A 22,445-nucleotide genomic window follows, 5' to 3' on the forward strand; every position below is an offset into this window, starting at 1 on the left:
CTAAGATAAATACCTGTGTGACTTGGCAGAATTTCAGATCAATGTGGAACCAGCCTGTGGAGGGTGGGGGGGCAGAGGGGACAGTGATGCCCCAGTGCTGATCACCACTGTCAGGCTTCCCCTGTGATCTGTGTCTTCCGGGGTGGCCACAGAACACCCCTGTGGAGAACTCATTTGACTAGATCAGGACCGCTGATTGACAAGCAAGGTCCAAGCAGAGGAGACAAGTTTCCAGAACTCCAGATTTTTGAGAGTTAAGGGGAAAACACCGTGAAGTTCTGATAACCCCACATTTCTCAACCCACATCATGCTGCCAACTGGGACAGTGTCTATGTTCTTTTTCTTGGGCCCTGGACGTGAGGGGCAGGAGGAAGAGGAGAAGGAAGAGAAAGAGGAGGTGGAGGAGGAGGAAGAGGAAGAAGAGGGCGAGGAGGAGGAAGAGGAGGAGAGAGTGGGTGAGAAAGGGCCTGAGTGACAAGTGCAGGTACCAGCTGCTGAAAGGGCCTGGATGAGCAGTGGGCAGGAGGTGCTCAGACTGACCTCCCTGAGCCCTGACAGGAGAGGCACTGCGGGCACTGCCTCCGAGGGAGCACCTGGAAACCGGTGAGGGTAGTTTTTTTGAGGGTAGTTTTTGGTTGTCACAATGACTCAGGGGCACTCCTGGTATGTAGTGGGTGAGAGCTGGAATGCTAAATTGCTGTAATGCACAGGACTTTGTCCTGAATAAGATGCTAATAGTGCACTCGGTTAAGAAATTCTGGACCCCAACAGGGAAAGTCTCTTCAACCGCAGGCCATTCAGCCTCCGAATGAATGGGCAGAAGCACCCCAAACTCAGGGGAAACGGAACAAGCTGGCAGTCACATCAACAGCAGGGCCACTCATCAGAGCCTGGCAAAAGGTCTCGGGGAAGCTTGTAGAGCAGGGGTGGGAAATCTTTTCTCTGCCAAGGGCCATTTGAGTATTTACAACATCATTCACGGGCCATACAAAACTATCAACTTAAAAACCAGCCTGCTGTACTTGGCCAAACATTTGATTAACTCACCCCTAATCCCTTGGCAGAGTCAGACCAAATGATTTCATGGGCTTTATGTGGCCCACGGGCCAGACGTTCCCTACCGCTGTTGTAGAGTAACCATGGTGATCAGCCTGCCCTCAGTTAACTGGGATGCTCCCTTCCCCATTCAGTAATTCCCTCTCTTCTTATGTTCATCTGTCTGTCTGTCTGTCTGTCTGTCTCTATATTAACCTAAAGTATTTGGGTTGCACAATACAAAGCCCACCTATAAAGTAACAAGACCGACAAGCCACAAACAAACCCACTCCCCGTGTTTTACAGTCATGAGGTGCCAGACAGACTCCCAGGAGCCCCGAGAGGGAGGGAACTGACTCTCTCTTGGGCCACCTGCCTGATTTTAGGCCCCTGATGTATTTCCCTCAGAGCAACGCGAGTTCTTCTGACCTCTGTAGCAAAGCTGATCATGAATGCCGCCAAAGCACTTAGTTGTATGGGGAGAGTCTCGTTGTGGACTGACGCAAACCAGTAAGGGACAGGCACCACAGTGTTGGGGCAGAGAGCATCAGATTCCTTTTAGTGGTGTCAACTTAAAGCATCTTAAAGGAAGACAAAAATCCAGGGAAGACACAGTAGCTCTTACAGGGAAATGGGAGTGGGTCCCCTCCTCCCCCCCCCCCCCACCACCACCAACTCTGCTCCTGTACCTATTTGCTTCTTTGAAGACAGGTAGAGATGAGAAGCAAAAGAGCAGAAGGAGCAGGAAAAGAGGAAGTTTTCTGCCAGCATGGTTTAGCTCTAGCAAGAATAGGAGGACGACAGAAAGAAGAATGTGGGTGGCAGCCCTGCACGTTTAAGTCCCAGGCAGGGGTGCAGTGAGAAGAGGGTGTTAGATTACTAGCATTCAGTGTATTATTGAAGCACTGTTTAGGAAAACCAGGCTCATCTCAACGAGAGTGGTGTAGAAACCAAAATCAGCTGATAAAATGGTACAGCCTCTTGGAGGGCAGTTTGGTGGTTTCTTACAACACTAACCACAGTCTTACCATATGGCCCAGCAACTGAGCTCCTTGGTATTTATTCAAATGATTGAAAACTTATGTCCACAGAAAACCTGCACTCATAATTGCCCAAACTTGGAAGTAACCTTCTATAGGTGAGTGGATAAACTGTGGCACATCCAGACAATGGAGTACTACACAGCAATGAAAAGAAGTGAGCTATGAAGCCATAAAAAGACATGGAGAAACCTTAAATGCATATTACTAAGTGAAAGAAACTACTCATAAAAATCTATGGACTGAGACTGTGTGATTCCAATTATATGACATTCTGGAAAAGACAGTAAAAAGATCCGTGGTTTCCAGGGGCTTGGAACAAGGGAGGGAAAAAGGTTATCCTTTAGGGGAAATGCCGGGGGTTGTAAGGGCAGTGAAACTGTTCTGTATGACACTACAATGGTGGATACAGGTCATTTTGCATTCGTCAAAACTCATAGAATGCACAATGCAAAGAATAGACCCTAATGTAAACTAGGGGCTTTAGTTCACACTTAACTCTAGTTAAAAAACATTACTTTTAGTTAATAATAATGCACCAATAATGACCCATCAATTGTTGCAAATGTACCACACTAACGCAAGATGTTAATAATAAGGGGAATTGTGTGGGGGTGGATAGGAAGTATATAGGAACTCTGTACTTCTCACTAAATTTTTCTATAAACCTGAAATTTCTCTAAAAATGTCTATTAAAAACCCCTAGCTGATAACAATTACAACCCTATGAAGCCATATTATTTTCTCCACATTCTAAATTGTCTAGTCTTACTGTTTCCCTAAGTCCAAGTACAACGTCCTTCTCCTAGGAAGGCCAAGCTGGCACAAGCAGCTTGGGTTGGACTTTTCTGGAAAGACAGAGGAGACACTGTGCAGCCTTCCATGGAGCCCACGGCTCTGGGCATCATCACTGCCTCATCAGCTTGGCCGGGTATAAAGACAGACAACAGAGCTGAATTCCTGACCAGCCTTTGCCATCACTGTGAATCCTGGCCAGCTGAAAACTTACTAGTAAGTACAAGGAGCACACTGATCTCTCCTCTGTTGTGAAATGTGTTGTAGGGATGTGCTCACTGAACGTTGACAGTGGCTCCCAGGAGAGGCAATGGCCAGCTTTGTCAGTGGCTGATCTGACTGGGCTGCCGTCTCCCTCTCAAACAGGGAGCATGTCCGATGAGAGAAAGCAGGGGACAATCACGTTCCCTGTGAAAACAGGCAGGGGAGAAGGCAGGGTATGGGACTGGAGGGGAGGGAAGGGAGAAATAATGGGTGAGAGGTCTTCAAAAGAAGTCTTCCAGCAGAGAGGTTGACAGGCACAGCCTGGAGTCTAAGCAGCCTCTGAAACAATCAAGGAAACCCAGGACCCGGTTCCAGGGCAACTGGCCTTGCTTCTGTGGCCCCTCATGTAAAATAGATGATGTTTCCCAGTGGTTGAGCACTGACTTATGAACCAGGAGGTCACGGCTCCATTCCAGGTCAGGGCACATGCCCGGGTCGTGGGCTTGATTCCCGATCATGTAGGAGGCAGCCAATCAATGATTCTTTCTCATCGTTTATGTTTCTATCTCTCTATCCTTCTTCCTTCCTCTCTGAAATTAATAAGAATATATTTCAAATAAAATAAAATAAATAAAATAATACAGATGACTTTTCCTAGATGTGCTGTCTCTCAGAGAAGGACAAGTTACAAATACACTTTTCAATCTGTTGTCACCCACCGTCAGCTCTGAGGCTGAGGGAGCAGAATATGAGAGTTGCTAGAAAGATGGTTTCATCCAGTTTCTTGACCTTCCAGCTGCATCTGAGAGTATGCGCCCCAGTAGGTGTCAAGCACAGCCTTTATCATAACAAAACGAAGCTACAGTTAGAGACTTTCCCATTCTCCTCTCCCTTCTTTCTTACACTGCAGGCAGGAAAGGGACAGAACATCACTGGAGGCTGTTAAAAGTGTTCCACATCATCCTTCTATGAAAACCTATGAGCAAGGTAACGAAGCAAGCGGCTCACTCCCCATCCCCAGCTCTGTCACAACCTGACATTTTATCGTATGTTTGTTTGTTTATGTTCTGTCCTTTTGGGATCAAGTGGGGGGAGAGCGAGAGGTGGTGTTTTCTGGTTTGCTGTATTCTTCTCGGTGCCCAAACAGTGCCTGACACAAAGACAGCTCTCAACAGTACTCGTTAAATAAATTCAGTTCCTTTTTGTGTCAAACCTGCCCAGAGATGTCTAGGGATTGTGAACCAAAGAAGACAATATCTGAGCAGCAAAACTTTACAAGGACTTTGTGGAATCTAGGTTCTTTATTCTGGAATAAGACACTATGAACACTTGTGTGTGATGTCAGATCTCCAAGAAATAATGCAGACACTGGAAATGTGTGTGTGTGTGTGTGTGTGTGTGTGTGTGTGTGTGTGTGTGTCTAGACCAATAGAGTCATTGTAGATGTTCTTTCTGAACTGGTGACAACTAACAGAGACCTGGATAAATGTAGGGAACCAGTCCTGCAAATACCTGGGGGAAAGCATCCAAAGGTAAAGAAACAGCAAGTGCAAAGGTCCTGTGATGGAGTGAGCTTAGCCTGTTCAAAGAAGAACAAGAAGGCTGGCGTGGCTGGAGCAGGACAGTGGTGGGAAATGAGGCTGGAGAGATGCAGACTTCTCTCACGGGGAGCACTAGGAATGGATTTTATTCTAGGCTGAGCAGCTACTGGAAGGTTTTGAGCAGAGGAGCAATATGTTCAAAGGGTTCACTCAGGGTACTGAGAACAGACGAGGCCTTGCCAGAGGCAAAACTGGAAGTGGAAAGAGTGAAGATGAGACTACTGCAGAAGTCCAGGTGAAAGATGAGGGGCAGTGGGGAAGGATGTGAGAAGTGGTTGGATGTAGAAGATAACATAATCAGAGCTGACAAGACTCACTGAACTTGGGAGGACTGAACATGGGAGGCGCACTTTGGTCCTGTTCCTCAGGGACATGCTCTCTTTACCCCATCTTCATCTCTACCACTCCCCTGCCTTCTCCTCACCTTCCCAGGCCTTCATCAACTCCCAAGGCCAGTTCAAACATCAACGGCTTCAAAAACCTTTCCTGACCACTCTCCTCTCCCAAAAAATTAAAAAAGCAAACAAATGAATAAACATACCAGAACACAGGCCTAGAGAAATCCTTTAGCAGGCTGAATGCCCACAAGGGTCAAATCCACACAGTCTTATCTTGGTCCTGATGATCTCAAACTTCTCTAAAGAGCTTTTAATAAAATCCCTTCCAGGGTTTGCCCACTATCCCTGAGATCCTCTGGGATGCCACAGGCTAAAATGAAGGTCCTTTCCCGGGTCATCTCCAGGCAGGTCCTAAGAATCTCAGTCTAAGGTAACCCCAGACACACCCGGGAGACACACAAGGAGCAAAGCGAACAGGCTCTGTGCGGACTTGGGACCAGAACATGCGCATGTTGCAAATGTACAGACTCAGAGGCTATTCTCTGCTCCAGGTTTCTCTGCACTAAATGCCCTGCCTCTGCAGCAACCTCTTATGCGCCTGCGGGCACAGCCCAGCTCTCTAGTTTCCTCAGAGGCCCCCCTCCCCCCTCCTACCCCCCTCCACCCCCCACCCCATATGTCTGTGGGAGAGAACTGGACAGACAGTGGCCCTCACTGATGCAGGTGTAATGATACTAAGTTGGCCACTCAGCTGAGCATTCAACATGCCACGTATCCTCTTGGGAAAGGAGTCCTTCCCTCGAGGACGGGTAGAAGTCAGTGTTCCTTGTGAATCAGGAGGCAGCCAGAACACTCTTGCTGATAACTCAACAAGGGCCCCAGACTGGCTGACTTGAGTCACCACAGAGCTTCGTCACCCAGCATTAGCTGTGGTTTTCTGCTTCTTACTTTGAAGGGAGGCAAACACCCGTGTCCTGAATGATGACAGGACATACCAGTCCACACCCTCAGAGGCTTCTTGCCTTGCTGGGATGCTAATCCTGCCTAACAGGACTCCATACCACTTCCATGGTTATGGTATTAGGTTTATGGAACACCTTTTAAAAATCAGAGTAGTGTGTTAAAAGGGCATGAAATGTAAGTGACATAAGTGGTACGTACCATTTTCAACCATTTCCTTGAAAACACATATATTTTCTCATTAAGTGTCCTACCATCTCCAGCATGAATCAAATACAATGCACATGTATCATCCCATCCAAACTCAGCCCGCAGCAGACATTACTAATTGATCACAGCACTATTCCCACAGGTGCAGCCTTAAATCCTTCTGAACAGCCACTTCCAAGTAATCACAGTTGACCTAGATAGTGGAACCATTTCCCATTTATGCTCCTGTAATATCTGTTGTTACGTCAATGAAGTTTTGGAAATGAGGGTGGGAGGAGGAGGAGGAAGAGAAAAGTGAAGAGAGAAACTGGGGGTAAATTATTTGTCATTAATAAAAACGTATTTGTCAACCACTCAGTGTTAGGTTTTGTGCAAGGCACTGCAGAAGTTGAGAATAGGGGCAAGAAAAAGAAAAGGCCCATGAAGTAGGAAATGAAACCTCTACATGAAACGCACACACTCTCACACACAATTACTGTCAACGGAGCAAGAGGCCATCCAGAAGCACCGTTGGTATGACGACAAAATCAAAGTGGATTCCTTTTCCCCCAGCATAAAGGAGGTAGAATCCAAGAATATCAATAGCTATTTCTACCAATTTCTTCGCCTCCTCAAAGCCAAAGGCTTTTATATAAACAAAGCCCCAGATTTTCAGAAAATGTCTGCTGTGAAGCCTCTGGGAATAGCTAGCTCATCAGGTGTTACACAGCCCAGGTGAAAACAATGACGGAACCATTTATGAAAGAGGCTAAAGTGGAGAAAACCAAGGACAGTATGTAGGTGGGTAGTTCAGAACAACCCAGATTTCTTTAATGCTTTCCATTGGGAGCCTAAACATGCTTTTTCACAGAAGTTAATGACTGTTATCTTCAAGGCCAAACAGTGAGGCCGTTCACCCACATTGGCTGGGCTCAGCTCGCAGTGGAGTCAGATGACATCACAGCCCCCAGAGGGCATTCCTGGCTGAGCCAGAGCCGGGCTCTGGGCTGTGTAGGCCTCAGGGGTGAAGACCATGCACACAGGAGAGAGGGGTTGACTGTCTCTCCCAATCACAAGGGCAGCTGGTACCTGCCTTGGGTAATGGTATATTCCATGGAAGGCACGTATCATATCCCATTTTCTGGCATAACAAACGTACCCACACCCCTCTCTGGTTCACTTCTCAAGGCTGGGAACTCAGATAAACTGCCCATCTGCAGGGCAGGCCTGTGGGCTCTCTGCAGAGGGAGCTGACTCTCAGACAGGCCGTCTCCACCCTTGGCCTGGGAACAGTGACCACGGGAGCAGAACCCTGTCCCCGCTTCAGGCACCTCCTCTCAGAGGAGAAGAGCAAACAGCTGGAAAGCGTTGTTCCCTGATTAGCGGGTGAAGCCCATCTAGGAGGGATTAAGCACATTTATTTTCTTTTCTGCTGGGAAAGAGCAGGCTCATTTCACCCAAGTCTTTTCCTTGTCATCACTCAATAGCTCCTTGCAATTCTGGTTCCTTGGGTTCTGAGTTGCAAGCTGGAAAGACGAAGGAATTTTGACCCAAAGGGACTGTTCTGTTCCAAAAGGTTAAACCTTTCTTTCTCCAGCTGAATGTTACAACTAAGAGCATCAATCAAGGAAGAAATGTTTGATAGTGGGTCACTAGATATTAGGTGACGCAAGTGAAGATCAAGAAAGCCTGTGGGGCAGTGTGCAGAAAACACAGGCAGGCACTCAGCTCTGAGAACAACGCAATTTTTATAAGGAGCTACTATCTGTGTATTTAAACCTCAGGAGATAATTTAGTTTCCTGGCTCCCTAAAACATCAGCATTTCCTCCCCCATGGGCCAGCAGGATGGGCTTTTAACTACCAAGCAGTCACTATTGGTGGGGAGGGGGGGAAATTGAGGGGCACTTCAGTGGAGGTGATCCAAGTTAAGCAAACCAATTAAGGGGAGATTACTATAGAAAAGGATTATCAAATAAGGTCCTTTAATTAAGACACTGATTTTTAAAACGTACATTTTTTTTTTTCCAGCTGCTCACTCATTGCAAAGGAGGTCCGTCCCACTGGCTGTTTCATGTGTTAGTGATATAGTTTGCCAATGCGTACAACATCTTCACCTTTACCTAAGGAAAATCACCTTTAATAATCATGGGTGGACGCTAACACCTGAGGATCCAGATATAAACTATCTCTTCAGAGGTGAAACGGTCATCAAAAAATGCTGCCAACTGCATGAAGTCCCCATGGACAGGTGAAACCATAAATGCTATTTTGTTCTGATCAGCTACTCCACCAAGTCAATGGAAATGCCTGTGCTTTTTTGTGGGTACATATCATTGCTAAAGTTGGGGGTGAAGAGTCTGAAAGTAAGCCAGCTATTAGCAAATGTGCTAACCCAGATTCTATCTTTAGTTTGACTGTGAAGAACTAAATGTGTTAAAGTAAAAGTGTTAAAGACTCTGCCATGTTCCGCTATTATCTGGGGGAATGTCACCTGGGGAGGTGTGGAAACGGGGTGAGGAGGAGGTGAAGCCAGCACCCTAGTAGAGGGCTTTAGAGACTACAGTTCACGTGCTGTGACTTTCAGGCATAAATGGAAGAGATCATCCTTTAAAACAGTGGTTCTCAACCTTTCTAATGCCGCGACCCTTTAATACAGTTCCTCATGTTGTGGTGACCCCCAACCATAAAATTATTTTCGTTGCTACTTCATAACTGTAATTTTGCTACTGTTAATGAATCGTAATGTAAATATCTGTGTTTTCCGATGGTCTTAGGCGACCCTGCTAGTGGTTCTCAACCTGTGGGTCAATATGGTAAATATTTAGGGGAGTGGTTGTCTGAAAATATGATTACGTTGAGCCTAATGTCTGCTGCAAAATGGTACTCTCCCATGCGAGTGACTCCAGACACCTCAGCATCCAGAGCCTTCCATGACCGACACAGAGAAGCACACTAGTGAGATGGCTAGATCAGCGGGCAAGGATTCTGGGTTCAAATCCCCATTCTGCCACTTGCCGACTATGGGAGCTTGAGCGAGTTACTTTATATTTTGTGCCTCAGTTTGCTCATCTGCAAAAATAGGGATAACCATATCACACAGGATTTCTAGATGGGTTAAAGGAGTTTGTGAAACACATAAAGCACTAAAAGAAATTACCATATACAGGCACTGTGCTAAGTGATGGCCATTATCTCCTCAAAGAGTACCTTGCCCTGTCATATCAAGAACCCTCCTCTTGATCCCTAGGTGCCTGCTGTGTATCTCATCATATTGTGAAAAACTGTATGTCTGCTTCTGCTACAGGCTATGAAAAATTCAGGGGCACGGCACCAGAGCTAGGTCATGGCCCTCTGCATTAGTATCACCAAACCCTGCAGAGAATCTGCACAATCCATGTATAAAATAAGTACCTTCAACAAACAAGTAAACAGCATCCCTCACTTTGAGCTGATGAATCTTATTTTTGTTATTCAGCCCATTAGCTCTATAATACAGCATTAAGTGAATAAAGTAGCTACCATTGGTGAATTAAGAACCACATTACATTAGCCCCAGCTTATAAAAACCACAACTGTTTGATCACTTGGAGATAGTCTACACGGGATGACAGTGGAGGTACTCTGAATGCCTCTGTTATTACTGTTAAAAGAAAATAAAAAGTCCTGCCTTTTATCAGAAATAAAAGATAAATCCAATTTAGTTGAAAGGACTTTTGTTTATTTTCTCTCTCTTCCACACTAAGGGAAAGAGGCACTTCACAAGAAATAAGCTCACATTACACAGTGAGTTGATGTTGTTTTCCTAAGCGTAAATCTCTAACTTTTAAGTTATTCACTGGGGCATAACCAGTTCATTCACCAAAACCTTTTACAACCTACAGAAGGTTCAAAATGAGAACTTACTTGAAATGATGGCCTTCATCAGAGGTCCTCTCTCTTGATCCTAATAGAGCATTTGATCCCAATATAGGAACTTGGAGTAATGCCTTTTGTACTTTTTTCTCCCCCAAGGAAATTTAAAATAGAGCAGAACTTTGCTTAACTAAGTCAGGGAGAAAACTACTCACTGGAACTTCTAATTCACAGGTAGCAATGGAAGTTCTGCAATAATTACAGGTACCATATGGGGATCAGAGTTTACTAGTGATGACCTTCAGGCCCTGAGAGACCCTGAAATAGCTTCTAAATCATTAAAAAATGATGAAGTTACATAACAATCTTTAATGTGTGTGCACCTAACAATAGAATGTCAAAATACATGAGGCAAAAATTAATTGAATTGCAAGGAAAAATAGAGAAATCCATTATCAGAGTTGGAGACTTCAACACTCCTCTATCAGAAATAGGCAGATCCAGCAGGCAGAAAATCAGTAAGGACATAATTGAACTCTACAACACCATCAACCAACTTGATGTAATTGACATCTATAGACTATATTGTCTAAATACACATTCTTTCTCAAGCTCACATGAGCATTTATCAAAACAGATCACATTTTGGGCTATAACACATACACTAATAAATTTAAAAGACTAGAAATCATTCCATGTTTGCTTTTAGACCACAAAGGAGTTAAATACTGAAGATTAGGCAACACACTTCTAAATAATACATGGATCAAAGAAGAAATCTCAGGAATAAAATGTATTTTGAATTAAATAAAAATGGAAATACAACTCATCCAAATGTGTGGTATGCGGCTAAAGCAGCACTTAGAGGCAAATTTATAACATTGAATAAATATATTAGTAAAGAAGAAAGAACTAAGATCAATAATTTAAGTTTTTACCATAGGAAAAGTTTGAAAAAGGAAAGCAAGTTAAATTCAAAGTAAGAAGAATATGATAAAGTTATTTACTTTAGTTACTGTCTTATTCTACTCTAAATATCTGAAAATTAGTCATCCACATGGGACAGTATTTCTCAAACATTTTCCTTAAAATCCCTGAAATGGCAAAGAGAAGGAACTCATACCCATTCCTTTAGAGTCTGGGGGCACAGACTAAAACAAAGGAAAAAACAAACCCTAATTTATTTGAGGTTTTATGTGTTGAAAGTTAATTTTGATATTTCAATTTTCCATTCTATTCACTAATAAATCTGAGTATGTTTTAATATAGAAAATGTTCTAACTTGCCAGCTAAGTTCCTTTTAGATGTTTCAATTATTCCTTGTTCCAGGGAGATGTGCTGGGTTTGGTCTGTGGTTCCAGGTCTGCCACGGCATACTCCATAGTACTCCCATTTGAGAAGGGGGCATGAAAATATAGTCTCTGTTAACCAGAATATCACACGGTGGATTGTAGGTCTGCCTCGTGACCCCCAAATCCTGCAAAGCACAAATTCCAGAAAGAATAGGAGAGCACAGGCAGGTTCATCATGCCTTTCAGTAGAGACCCAATGCTCATCAGTCCTCGACCAAACTGAGGATGAGTGAGGTAAGACATCCTTTCTCCCCAGGGATTGAAATATGGTAAGTAATCCTTCTCTCTGTCACCACAGTAAATGTTCGTTTCCTCCACCACCACAAGTGTTTCTTCTTCCAACATGCCCTGGGTGGGAGGGAAAGAGAAGTCTTGCCATGAGAGGGAGAAGTGAAGTGATACTCACTATAATACACTATCTGCTTCCCAGTTCTCAATATTTTCTGCCCCAACTTTCTGGGGCAATGATGTGTCCCCAACGCAAAAGAATGATTCATTACAGGGTGAGCCTCATATTAGTGAACAGAACAGAAGTTCCACAAACAGACCCAGTACTTCTAAGAACGTATCAAGTGACAAAAGTGGGATTTGGATTCAGAAAGTAGATAATAAATTATTCAACAAATGGTGTTAGAGTAACTGGATCATTATTTAACAAAGGGCAAGTTAGACTCTTATCTCACACCTTACACCAAAATACATCCCCAAAGAATTGAAATTTAAACCCAAAAAGTCACAACATAAAAGTACAAGGGAAAATGAGAGATCAAACAGTCATTGAAATGCTTTCCTACCCCAAGACTAAGTATTATGCAAAAGTAGAAATCACAATGGAATAATGAACAGATTTTAAGTCCTTAAAAGTAAAAACACAATCATACTTCTGTAAACCTAAACACAACGCATAAAAGTTTAAAAGGCAAAATGAAGAAAATATTTTCAATTTAATTTTTTAAAAACTGCTTACAAATCAACACGAAAACAACCTACTCAAAACATGGTCTAAGGATAGAAATAGGGAATTCACAAGCAAGTAAATTCAAACACTCAGACATGAAGAATCTTTAAATTGTACCAAACTTTGGTATTACCCACAGAAATACAAATTAAAACAATTAGATACCATTTGCCAACATAATTAGAAAAGTCTAAAAAATGATAATATTCACCACAGGCAAGGTTGTTGATAAATAGGTATTGACACATAGGTGGTAGAAGTATCAATTTGTTCAGCTGTTCTGGATGGCAGATTGTCAAAACATTTTAAAAGGTGAAAAAGTGTGTACCTTTGATCTTAGTAATCCAGCTCTGGGGATTAGTCCTTAAAAGATAATTGAAAGATGCTAGTAATAATTTAGCTGCAAAAATTTTCACTTCAGGTTTGAGTATTTAAAAGTTTGAAACAACCTACATCTCAATCAATAAGGGATATATAAATAAACAAAGATAGTTCTATAATGGAATGTGTCATAGTCATTAAAAAATTATAGGTTGATAAGATATATTTATATTGTTTGCCACAGAAATAGTTTCCCTATGTAGTGTAAATAAAAGGCAGATTTAGAAACATAACCTACTAAGTGGCATTTTGAAGGTAAAAAGTGAATATACAAATATCTATATTCATACCCAGAATGAGATCTGGTAGGATACCTACCTGCTGGCTAAACCTAGTAAGAGGATGCCTCCGGTGAGTCGAATTTGGGCCTTTTTTTCTTTTTTTTTTTTTTTTTTTTTGAGAGTGGAAGAGAGAGGGAAAGACAGAGAGAGAAACATCAATGTGAGAGAAACACATCGGCTGGTTGCCTCCTGCACGAGCCCTAACCAGGGCCTGGACTGGGGAGGAGTTTGCAACTAAGGTATGTGCCCTTGACCGGAATCGAACTGGGACCCTTAGACTGAGCCAACCCGGCTAGGGCTGGGCATGTTTTTTAGATTCTTTTGTTTGTAGATTCTGATTTCTGTTTCATTTTGGAAAAAGAATAAGTAGGATATAACTGAGGCTGGCAGAGAAGGAGTGTGTTCTGGGGTGGCCTGCATGGAGAGGTGGCAACCAGAGGGTGTGCATCTGTGAACACCAAGTGGCCTGCACAGTGGCCAGCATCAGTGTGTTTGTTTTGTGTGTTTTTTGGAGGGGGGCAGGGTTGTGGTTGATGAGGTTCAGAGAGAGTCCAGATCCAGGAGGATTCCCCAACTGGGTAATGTCTGAGTTTACCTCACCTCCCTAAAAAAAATGCTCAGGCCCCAGGCTTGCTTTCTTCATTCTAGTTCAGGGACCTATGATTCATCCCCTGAAACCCTAATTATAACACCCAAGGTCTGCTATGTGCAAAAAAACATCTGTCATTGTTTCAGTTTGTTGGCAGGGGGTGTGTATAGCATGCAAACTGGCCCAATGACATGCTCCTCCGATGCAAAATAATAACCCAGGAGCCGTCCCAAGGTGAGAAGTGCTCAAGCCCAGAGCTTCCATCTGAGCTGGGTGCCAAACAAGGTGAACAGTTTATGTCCCTTCATCGTTCACATGCCAGTTCCTCAGAGCCACTGCCATGGCAAAAGTTACAGGCCTTCAGCTATTTCTTCTTCTTTTTCAATTGTTGACAGTATTACATATGTCCCCTATCACCCCTCACCCTTTGCCCCCTTCCACCCCACCTCCACCCCACTCCAGGCCTTCACTACACTATTGTCCGTGTCCATGTCTTATTTTTTAAAATTAAATTAAAATTTAAAAAATTATTGGGGTGATATTGGTTAATAAAATTATACAGGTTTCAGGTGTACAAGTCTATAATACATCTGTATATTGTATTGTGTTTTCACCACTTCAAGTCAAGTCTCCTTCACCATTTATTCCACCTTTACTCTCTTCTACCTCTCCCCCACCCCCCTGTTTCTTTCAACTAAGAAAAGTATCCCAAGTTTGTGTTTTCCCAGTTGGTTGCCAAGGCCTGCGGAGGGAGGGAGCCGAGTGTGTAATTGCAAACCTCTCATTTATCAGCGTTGGCCGCTTTTGTGTCACCAAATTACGTGTGCCATTTAGCCAGTTAATCTCCTGTACCTCTTGGAAGTACACTAATTACACAGAGAATGCCTCAGACCTGGCAAGAGATGCTGAAGGAGCAGTTAAGGTACATCTATCCTCTAAGTGCCCAGGAGACTTGTTTACTGACTGACCTCATTCAAACTCAGATCATAAGCCTGAAGGAACTCAAGCTGGAGATATGGCCTCTTTGTAAGAATCCAATATTTTGACCTAAAAGGAGTGATCTTCAAAACAAAACAAAAAACAAACCAAGAGCAAATGAGCAAACAACAACAATCTCGCACACAAGCCTGGGTCCTCTTACTTCAAATGCTATGGTAGCATCTAGTAGTCGCTGCTGAGGCTCCACCTGTGTTCAAAAAGGCCAAGGGCAGAGATGAGACCGAGTCTCTGCCCCCAAGCAGCCCTCAAACAGGTGGAAAAGAGAGGGCAAGTACCAACCAATGTTAATCCAAGGCAGGACATGGAGGGGCAGAACTCTGCTGCCGAGGTTCCTAGCCAGAAACGCTAACATATTCAAAGATTAAAACAAAAACAAAAACAAAAGCTAGGCAATAGCAGGCTGGAATTCCACTAAGTTATATGTACAAGCTTGTTACACAACACAGTTATGTGTACATCCCTTGTTGAGGAAGCCCTAACCATCTACAAGTACCTGAAAAGTACAAGAAAGAAGGGGAAGGTGGGGAAAATGGAAAGCTTTGCAAGGTAAGAAGACAATGAAAAATTAACCTTTTGTACTCGGATGTCAAGTGTGACTCGACACGGTTAGCATTAGAATAAAGGAATCGAGAAAAAAGCAAGCGAGTGCAAAGGGTTAAAAGCAAAGGTACTGAGATTTCACTTGACAAGGGGAGACTCTACATGAAAGAAAATGGTTTCCTATGACTTAATAAAAAGCACTAGCAAATACATGAAACTCCATTTCAATAAACTTCCAACTTGTTCTTTAAGCCTAGGTAATGATTTATTTAAGTCATATTCAATACAACCAATTCATAATATTTCAAAAGAATGTACCCAGATTTTTTAGATTTGGTATAAAGCAGTGATTTCCAACGTGGGGCATATGCCCTACAGGGGGATAATTTGATTTTTAAGGAGGATAATTCGAGAATGAGTTATTAACAGTGAATTTTTTTGAATTTCTTATGGTTCTAGGGGCCTCATATATAGTATATAAATACATATTGTGACATATTTATGCATTTCAGTTCTCTAGTATATATTTTGAAACTTTATTTGCTATTTTTTCGTATAATTTCATATTATTATTATTTTTTATAACAATTTCTTAGTGATTTCTTCCTCAGTACTTCAACTGTCCTGTCATTCTTTTATTTTTCTCTTTCATGGATGCCATGTTCTTTGAAAACTTGTTTAGACCAAGTTAATGGCCTTTTAGGCTTCCTCCACGTGAATAGGAGTTCACTTTTTGAATAATAAGAATTATATGTCATGGGGGCATCAGGATTTTTGAGATGCTTAGGTGGGGCGTGGCCAAAAAGGCTGGGAACCACTGGTCTAAAGGGAACGTGCCTTGCCCTTGAAATGAAGAGTTCCTCAGAGATGGTTCTGGTAGCCCAGATTTCAGGCTTTCCTATTTCAGGCTTTTTTATACTTGACATTTCATGGTGGGGGGAGGGGAGGGAAGCAAAACAAAAGCCAAAGTACCCAAGTCTTAGATGCAATTTTAAACATATTAACGTTTAGTTTATACTTAAAAATAAAGTGATTAAAAATATTTGAAATGGCCTTCGTAGGGTAGCTCAGTCGATTGGAGTCTTGTCCCGTACACCAAAAGGTTACGGGTTCGATCTCTGGTCAGGGTATGTATGGGAGGCAACCTATCAATGTTTCTCTCTCTCTCTCTCTCCCTTCTTCTCTCTCTCAAACCAATAAAGTATATCATCGGTAGCAGAACAGCAGTCACTTTTGGTAATCCCCCCCCCAAAAAAAAAGAAAGAAAGAAAGAAAGAAAGAAAGAAAGAAAGAAAGAGTGACATGATTAGCATTGGTCAGTTTAAGTCTAATAACGTGGGATCCTGGCATTTCCCCTGGGTAAAGAACACTTAGAACAACGAAGAGACTTCAGCAAAGGTTCTCACTCTGCCCTGGTCAACGAGGCAGGCGCCTTTAATAGTTGCTCATAAATCCACAGTGGCATTTATAAATGTCAGAATGTACTTGTAGATAAAATGCAATTGGTTAAGCCAGAAGCTTCCCTAACAGCAACGGACTGAAGAGCAGTGGTTCCCCCGTGTTCCTCCCCTGCCTCCCCAGCAGCAGCATAAGCCACACCAGGGAACTTGTTAGCCATGCACACGCTCCTGTTTCCCACCTGGCAGTCTGGTTTACCAAACCCTCCAGGTGGCTGTGATTTGAGGGCACTGCTGTGGAAGATGCTACAGAGGTTGTGCTTGTGAAACCAAGCACGAAATGCCCAATTCAGTGTGTCAGGCTATTCCCTGTTTGGTTGACCCAGCCTCCACTTCCCATTGCCCATCCCTTTCAGTGGGCAGCCCAAAGAGCAGGATCCTGTTCAAACACGCTTTCAAAAGGCTCTCAGAGATAGGGCTAATGGAAAAAGTCACCTAGTTTTTGTATGTTACCATAGTAACACAACGGCACGAAGCATCATTTATTCGTACAAGAAAGGGCCCCTTTGCAGGGGATGTGGCGTATTACAGAAAAATTCTGAGGAAACCAAATGTTGGAAAAGCAAATATGGGAAACTCAGCTTCTAAGGCTCCATATACACCTTTACAGCCATGTTCTAAGTGAACTTTCCCTAATTATGGCTGCCCAGTAAGGAAAACCTGTGTTCTGGGCCAACCCCCACTGTCTACACTGAAAGACGAAATTTCCATGCAATGGAGAAACATCTTACTTCATGCCTCCTACTGGCCTCAGTCCCAGATCCACAGGGAAGCTGACCTGTTTCATCTCTACACATCCTTAGTGACACTTCGAGTCCTAGGATGTCCTTCTTTAGGTCTACATCCAGTCCTCCTTCTGGGAGCTGCCAGAGAAATAATAATGTTTATTTCTAGATTATAAGACCTACTTCTGTATTACAATATCACCTTCATTTGTGTATAACCCTTTCTTTTTATAGTTTATAAATAGCTTCCACATTTCCATCTCATTTGATTCTCGTAATAACCTGTGAGGTGGGCACAGTTTTATTTCCACTTTACAGTTGAGAAAAACTGGGACTTAGTGCTGAATTCAGTAAACAACTGGCCATTAAATGTTATGGAGGACATATAAATATTTTGCATCAAAAATTAAAGAATTCGCAATGTCCAAAAGAACTCCCAAACTTGCTTGAATTTGTCATCTGCCAAATGATATTCACGAAAATCATTAGGCAGGTTTTTAAGTTGGGTGTGTTTTTTTCTGGCTTAAGAAGGATGGGGAGCAGGGAGATGAGATGGGTAAGACAGACACTCTCCCAGTTACAGAACTGACATAACCTGCAATGAAATTCTATGGGGTTCACGTAACAGCAAGGATCACTTGATGGTGCTAAGATTAATTAAGCTCTTACTCCATGCCAGGCACTATTCTATGTTCATTACATACATCCAACAACCCTATTAGTATCCCCATTTCAGAGATGGGAAAAGCAAGGCACAGAGAAGCTAGGTAACTTGCCCAAGATTTCGCATCTTGCTCCCTGGACGCAAAGGAGGACCTGGGACTGGAGATGCCAAGCCCCTGTGAGGTTTGCTCTGCCAGCGATGGAAACCTGACATGGGAGGGCAGCCATCACAGGAATCTGTATTACTTTTCCAGGGTTGCCATTTAATCATCAGTCTCCACACTCTCTCTGCCAAAACATCAATCAGTGCGCAGGTTCTCAGTAACCAGGAGTATTAGCTGCTTCTTTCTCCGAGTGTCCCCATGAAAATGGGGAAGGAGAGGCGAGATACCGGCTTTCTAGGTCTCGGTGAGCAATGGCACACTGCCTGATTTGCCTGGTACTGCCTTCAGCGACTTGAAGAAAACCAGAGAGAAAAGCAACTCTGGAGGAAATGGGCAAATTAAAGATGCCTGTGGCACTGATGAGTATTTAGTAATCTAGCAGAAAGTAGAGGGAGGGAAGAAGTTCTAGTAAATGCTTTTATTTATTTATTTGTGTAGTTAGTTAGTTAATCGATTGGTTGCCTCCCACATACGAGGGTTGGACCTGCAACCCAGGTATGTGCCCCTTGACAGGAGTCTAACCTGAGACCCTTCGGTCTGTGGGCTTTTTTTTTTTTTTTTTTTTTAAGAAATAGAAATAAAAATGAGTCCTCACTGGTGTAAATTACTCCTGCCTTCTTTTTCCTTGACTTGCCCCCCAACTTGGCACATTTTGGAATTGTATGAGCCAGCTTTTACATATTAATCGACCTTTTAGGTTTATACATCTTTTTCTTTTTAAAAAAATCTTTATTGTTGAAAGTATTACAAGTGTCCCCCACTTCCCCCCATCGACCCCTTCTAGTCATACATCTTTTTTCTGGAAGAAGGAAACAAAGATCAAGTTGAACTCCCTTTCTGCTCGATTACCAAATACTCATCAGTGCCACACGCAAAAGAGAAAAACCAGATGATGAATGAATGCAGTCTTCATGGCCAGTTATACTGCGATGGGGTGGGGGAGACAACTTTCAGAAAGGGTCCTCAAATTTGTTTACCTTTATCATTTCCTGTCCCTAATTTTCACTAAAGAACGTAAGGCCACCTTGAGATCCTAGGAATTCAACAAAATTTAACGGCAAGTTCCAGAGCATTTCACATAATCTCTCCTCAGGGCAAAGTCCCAAACCTGGGAGAGGGGCCCACAGAGACCACAGTTAGGTGACTTTTCATAACCACATTCCTTCCACACTCTTTAATAATCGGGGACCAACTACTTACTCACTGTGCGCCCTGTGCGCTTCACTTTCCTCCTCTGTAAATGGGGGTGGTAATTCCTTCTTCATTAGGTTGGTGTTGTCAAATTCAATGAGTTAATACCTGTCAAGCACTTAGCACAGTGCCTGACACAGAGTAAAATGCTCCAGCTATTATTTTTACTACTAGAATTTGCGAAGAACATTACAACAGGGAAGCTGCACATAGGAGGCTTCCAGTGCATTGGTAATGTTCTATTGCTTTGAAAACATCTAAAATCAGAACAATAATCAATACAAAAAAAAAATAAAAAGGTCTTAGAAAAAGGGGTGTGTGCGGGGGAGCGATCCATAATCATGCCACCTATTGGTGAGTTTCAGATGAGGCTCTAGCTGGGTGCATCCACTCCACACTGCTCTTAATTCCCTGAGAGAATGCGGTTCTTAACCAGCGTGGGCAGGATGACAGAGGGGTCCGTGGACCCCCTGAAACTGTACACGGAACTGGGTAAGGCTGCGGCTCAGGGCGTTGGAGGGGAGGGGTTCCAGAGCTTTTCTCGGACTCAGATGGAGCGAGCAACTTGCTTTACAGGGTTAAACTCGGGGGATATTCACGGAACAATTCATCTCACAGAAGCCGCGGCAATAACCAGGACACCTGGGCCGCTGATCTGCTGTCTCCGCACGGGACAGACCCGAGAGTCGGGAGCCCGCCAGGCGGGTGCGCGGGGCAGCAGCCTCATCACTTACAGGCCGACCGGTGAACTCACTGGCTCCGCAGACCTGACCCGGGTGTGCGGGTTTAACTGTCCCTCCCTCCCCCCACCCCCTGTTCCCCTCCGAGAACAAACTCAAAGGAAACAGGCAACTCTCAGTCTAGGGTTTCACTCCTGCCCTAGGCTGACCCTTCAACCACGTCTCCCAGGGAAGTTAATTAAAAAACACCAATTAATCCGCACAAAAATCCAACATTTACTCCAAAGCTCAAGAGCTCTGTAAGTTAGGAGATCGAAGGCACCTCTCCGGACCGCGAACGTCTGCTCGGGCTCAGGGATGGGAAGCGGGTACCCGAGGGAAGCAGGCAAGGTGGGCGGGAGGGGCGGGCGCTCGCCCCCCTCCGGGAGTCTACACACTCCGGACGGACGGACGGACGCGCAGGGGTGCAGACAGCAGCCAGGTAAGCAGGTAGGTGTGGGCCAGTGTACGCTTCCCTTCCCGGGCCGGTGTTCTCCGCGCGGTCCAGGTGGCCACTTCGCGGGGAAAGCCTGGGTGTTCGACGATCCCCCCTCTTTGGGATGGGCTCCCCCAATCCCTAGTCAGTCAGCCCCACTGGCTCCCCTTACCTCTCAGCCTCCAACCCTTGAAAAGCACTAACCTGGCTCCACTCTTCTAGGCGGGCAGAGCAAAGCCCTCGGGGGGGTCGGGGGGAAAGAAACGAAGGGGACGGGGGGAGCGGGGTGTCGCCGGAGGGAGGGGACGCGCAGCCGGCGGCATACGTACCGAGCGCGAGCAGGGCGAGCTGTCCAGCCGAGGTGACCATGGTACGGGCGGCGGGCGGCGGGCAGCAGGCGCTCCAGCCTCCTGCCCTACCTGCGGTGCCCGAGTGGCGAAGCGGCGCTGCGGTGCCGGGGGAAAAGGCGCCGGCACGGCAAGGCCAGCCCCCGCGCGGGCGGGCGGAGGGAGGGAGGACCGAGCGCCTCGGCTCCCCGAGTGCCTCGAGCCGGCCCTCACTCTACTGCACGGCTGGGCGGAAATGGGAAGGCGGTTACCGGCACCTCTCTGCCACTCGGGACCCGGCACAGCGGACCACTCTCCCGCCCCGAGGGGGGTGCCCCCCTAAGGGCATAGGAGGTGGAGGTTTGGGGCGGGGGGCGGGGACACTGCACGCACCGTGCAGGGCGCGGGCGGTGGGGCGGGGCGATCTGGGACTCTCTGAGCCCCCACCGCAGGAGCTTGGCACCCAGGGCAACGAGCAAAAGGCAGGAAGCGCCCAGACTTCAGACACCACCCTCAGAGGAGTAGTAGTAGCTCAGTGCAGGCCGGCCCCCGCGCCAGGGTCGGTGCCGGCTGCAGAGCCTGTGTCCCCAGGCGCAGTGGCAGCTTCTAGGCTCTAGGCGGCGGAGCAGAGTCACAGGCGGGGGTCACCTGTGTCCGCGGCAGCTGCCGGGGACCGGGGACGAGGCCCTGAAGGAGACCTGACCTGTGAGCTTCGCCGGCCGGCCGTGCTCCCTAGAAGCAAGAGAAGAATTTGTTAATCCAGGTTGCTCACCTGCGCCCCCATCCCAGCGAAGAACACTTGATTCTCCGGACGCTTGCCACTGGGGCAGTCACCCCACGTTCACAGGCAGGCACATGGTTAAGATCAGTGTGTCTTCGTACATGTTGGCCTGATAATGACGATGAGCCTCTGTTTATGGGGCACCTGATTATCTACCTCTACCCCCCAGCCCACCCCGCTACAGGCGCTGAGGCCAGGTGTGGGGTAGCATGCTGACAAGTGCGCCCTGCGAGAGGGGTGTATGGGCTGCAGCTATGTGGGTGGGCCTTTCAGGATTTACGGCCTTAAACTGGCCCTTGATGCTAGAATTTGGGAAAGTGAAGGTGACAAAAGGAAGACATTCTGGGCAGAGAATGGAAGAATCATAGGTTCCTTGGGGTCTATCCATGGGGACTGTCCATAGGGAACAGTAGGCCCCGGAAAGGCAGTGACCAGTGGTATTCTTGAGATGCCCTGAGCTGCAGGGACTAATTTTTTTCTCCTAACACCTCCAGCCTAGCTGCTCTGGGTAGATCCTTTCTCCTTGGTGGGGTGAGGGTGGGACTAAGGAGAAATATCCAGCTGTTTCCTTGGCCCAAGGATCAGACTCTCAGAGTTGACTTTTGCTAAGATTGTTTCTTTCATATGAGCTGAGAGACCTAGTTTCAAAAAGGAAGCATCAGGCCATTGGCCTCAGCGTTTGAGCAGGAAAACACCAGAGTGGAAAGGGATTTTGAGAGCAGTGTAAATTAACTTTGAGAAGCCATTCTGTTCAATACATTTGTCCGAGGATACTTTGCTGTTCTCTCAATCCCTAATGATCTGTGCGGAGGGTTTCCTGATAAGTCCTGGGGTACCTATGTCCACACCCATGCATGTCCGGGCACA

The 22,445-nt window shown here is 45.2% G+C and overlaps 1 protein-coding gene across 1 annotated transcript in view; it reads right to left on the reverse strand.

The window, feature by feature from the left end:
* TGFA (transforming growth factor alpha) overlaps positions 1 to 21,101 on the reverse strand; it is a 98,992-nt gene extending 77,891 nt beyond the window's left edge. Inside the window, exon 1 of the mRNA XM_079791859.1 lies at positions 20,801 to 21,101. Within this exon, the coding sequence (XP_079647985.1) occupies positions 20,801 to 20,840 (40 nt within the window). The 5' untranslated portion in view covers positions 20,841 to 21,101. The remainder of the gene's footprint in view (positions 1 to 20,800) is intronic.
* Between the last annotated feature and the right edge of the window lie 1,344 nt (positions 21,102 to 22,445).

This window comes from Cnephaeus nilssonii (genome assembly GCF_951640355.1).
Source record: "Cnephaeus nilssonii genome assembly, chromosome: 15".
Classification (NCBI taxonomy): Eukaryota; Metazoa; Chordata; class Mammalia; order Chiroptera; family Vespertilionidae; genus Cnephaeus; species Cnephaeus nilssonii.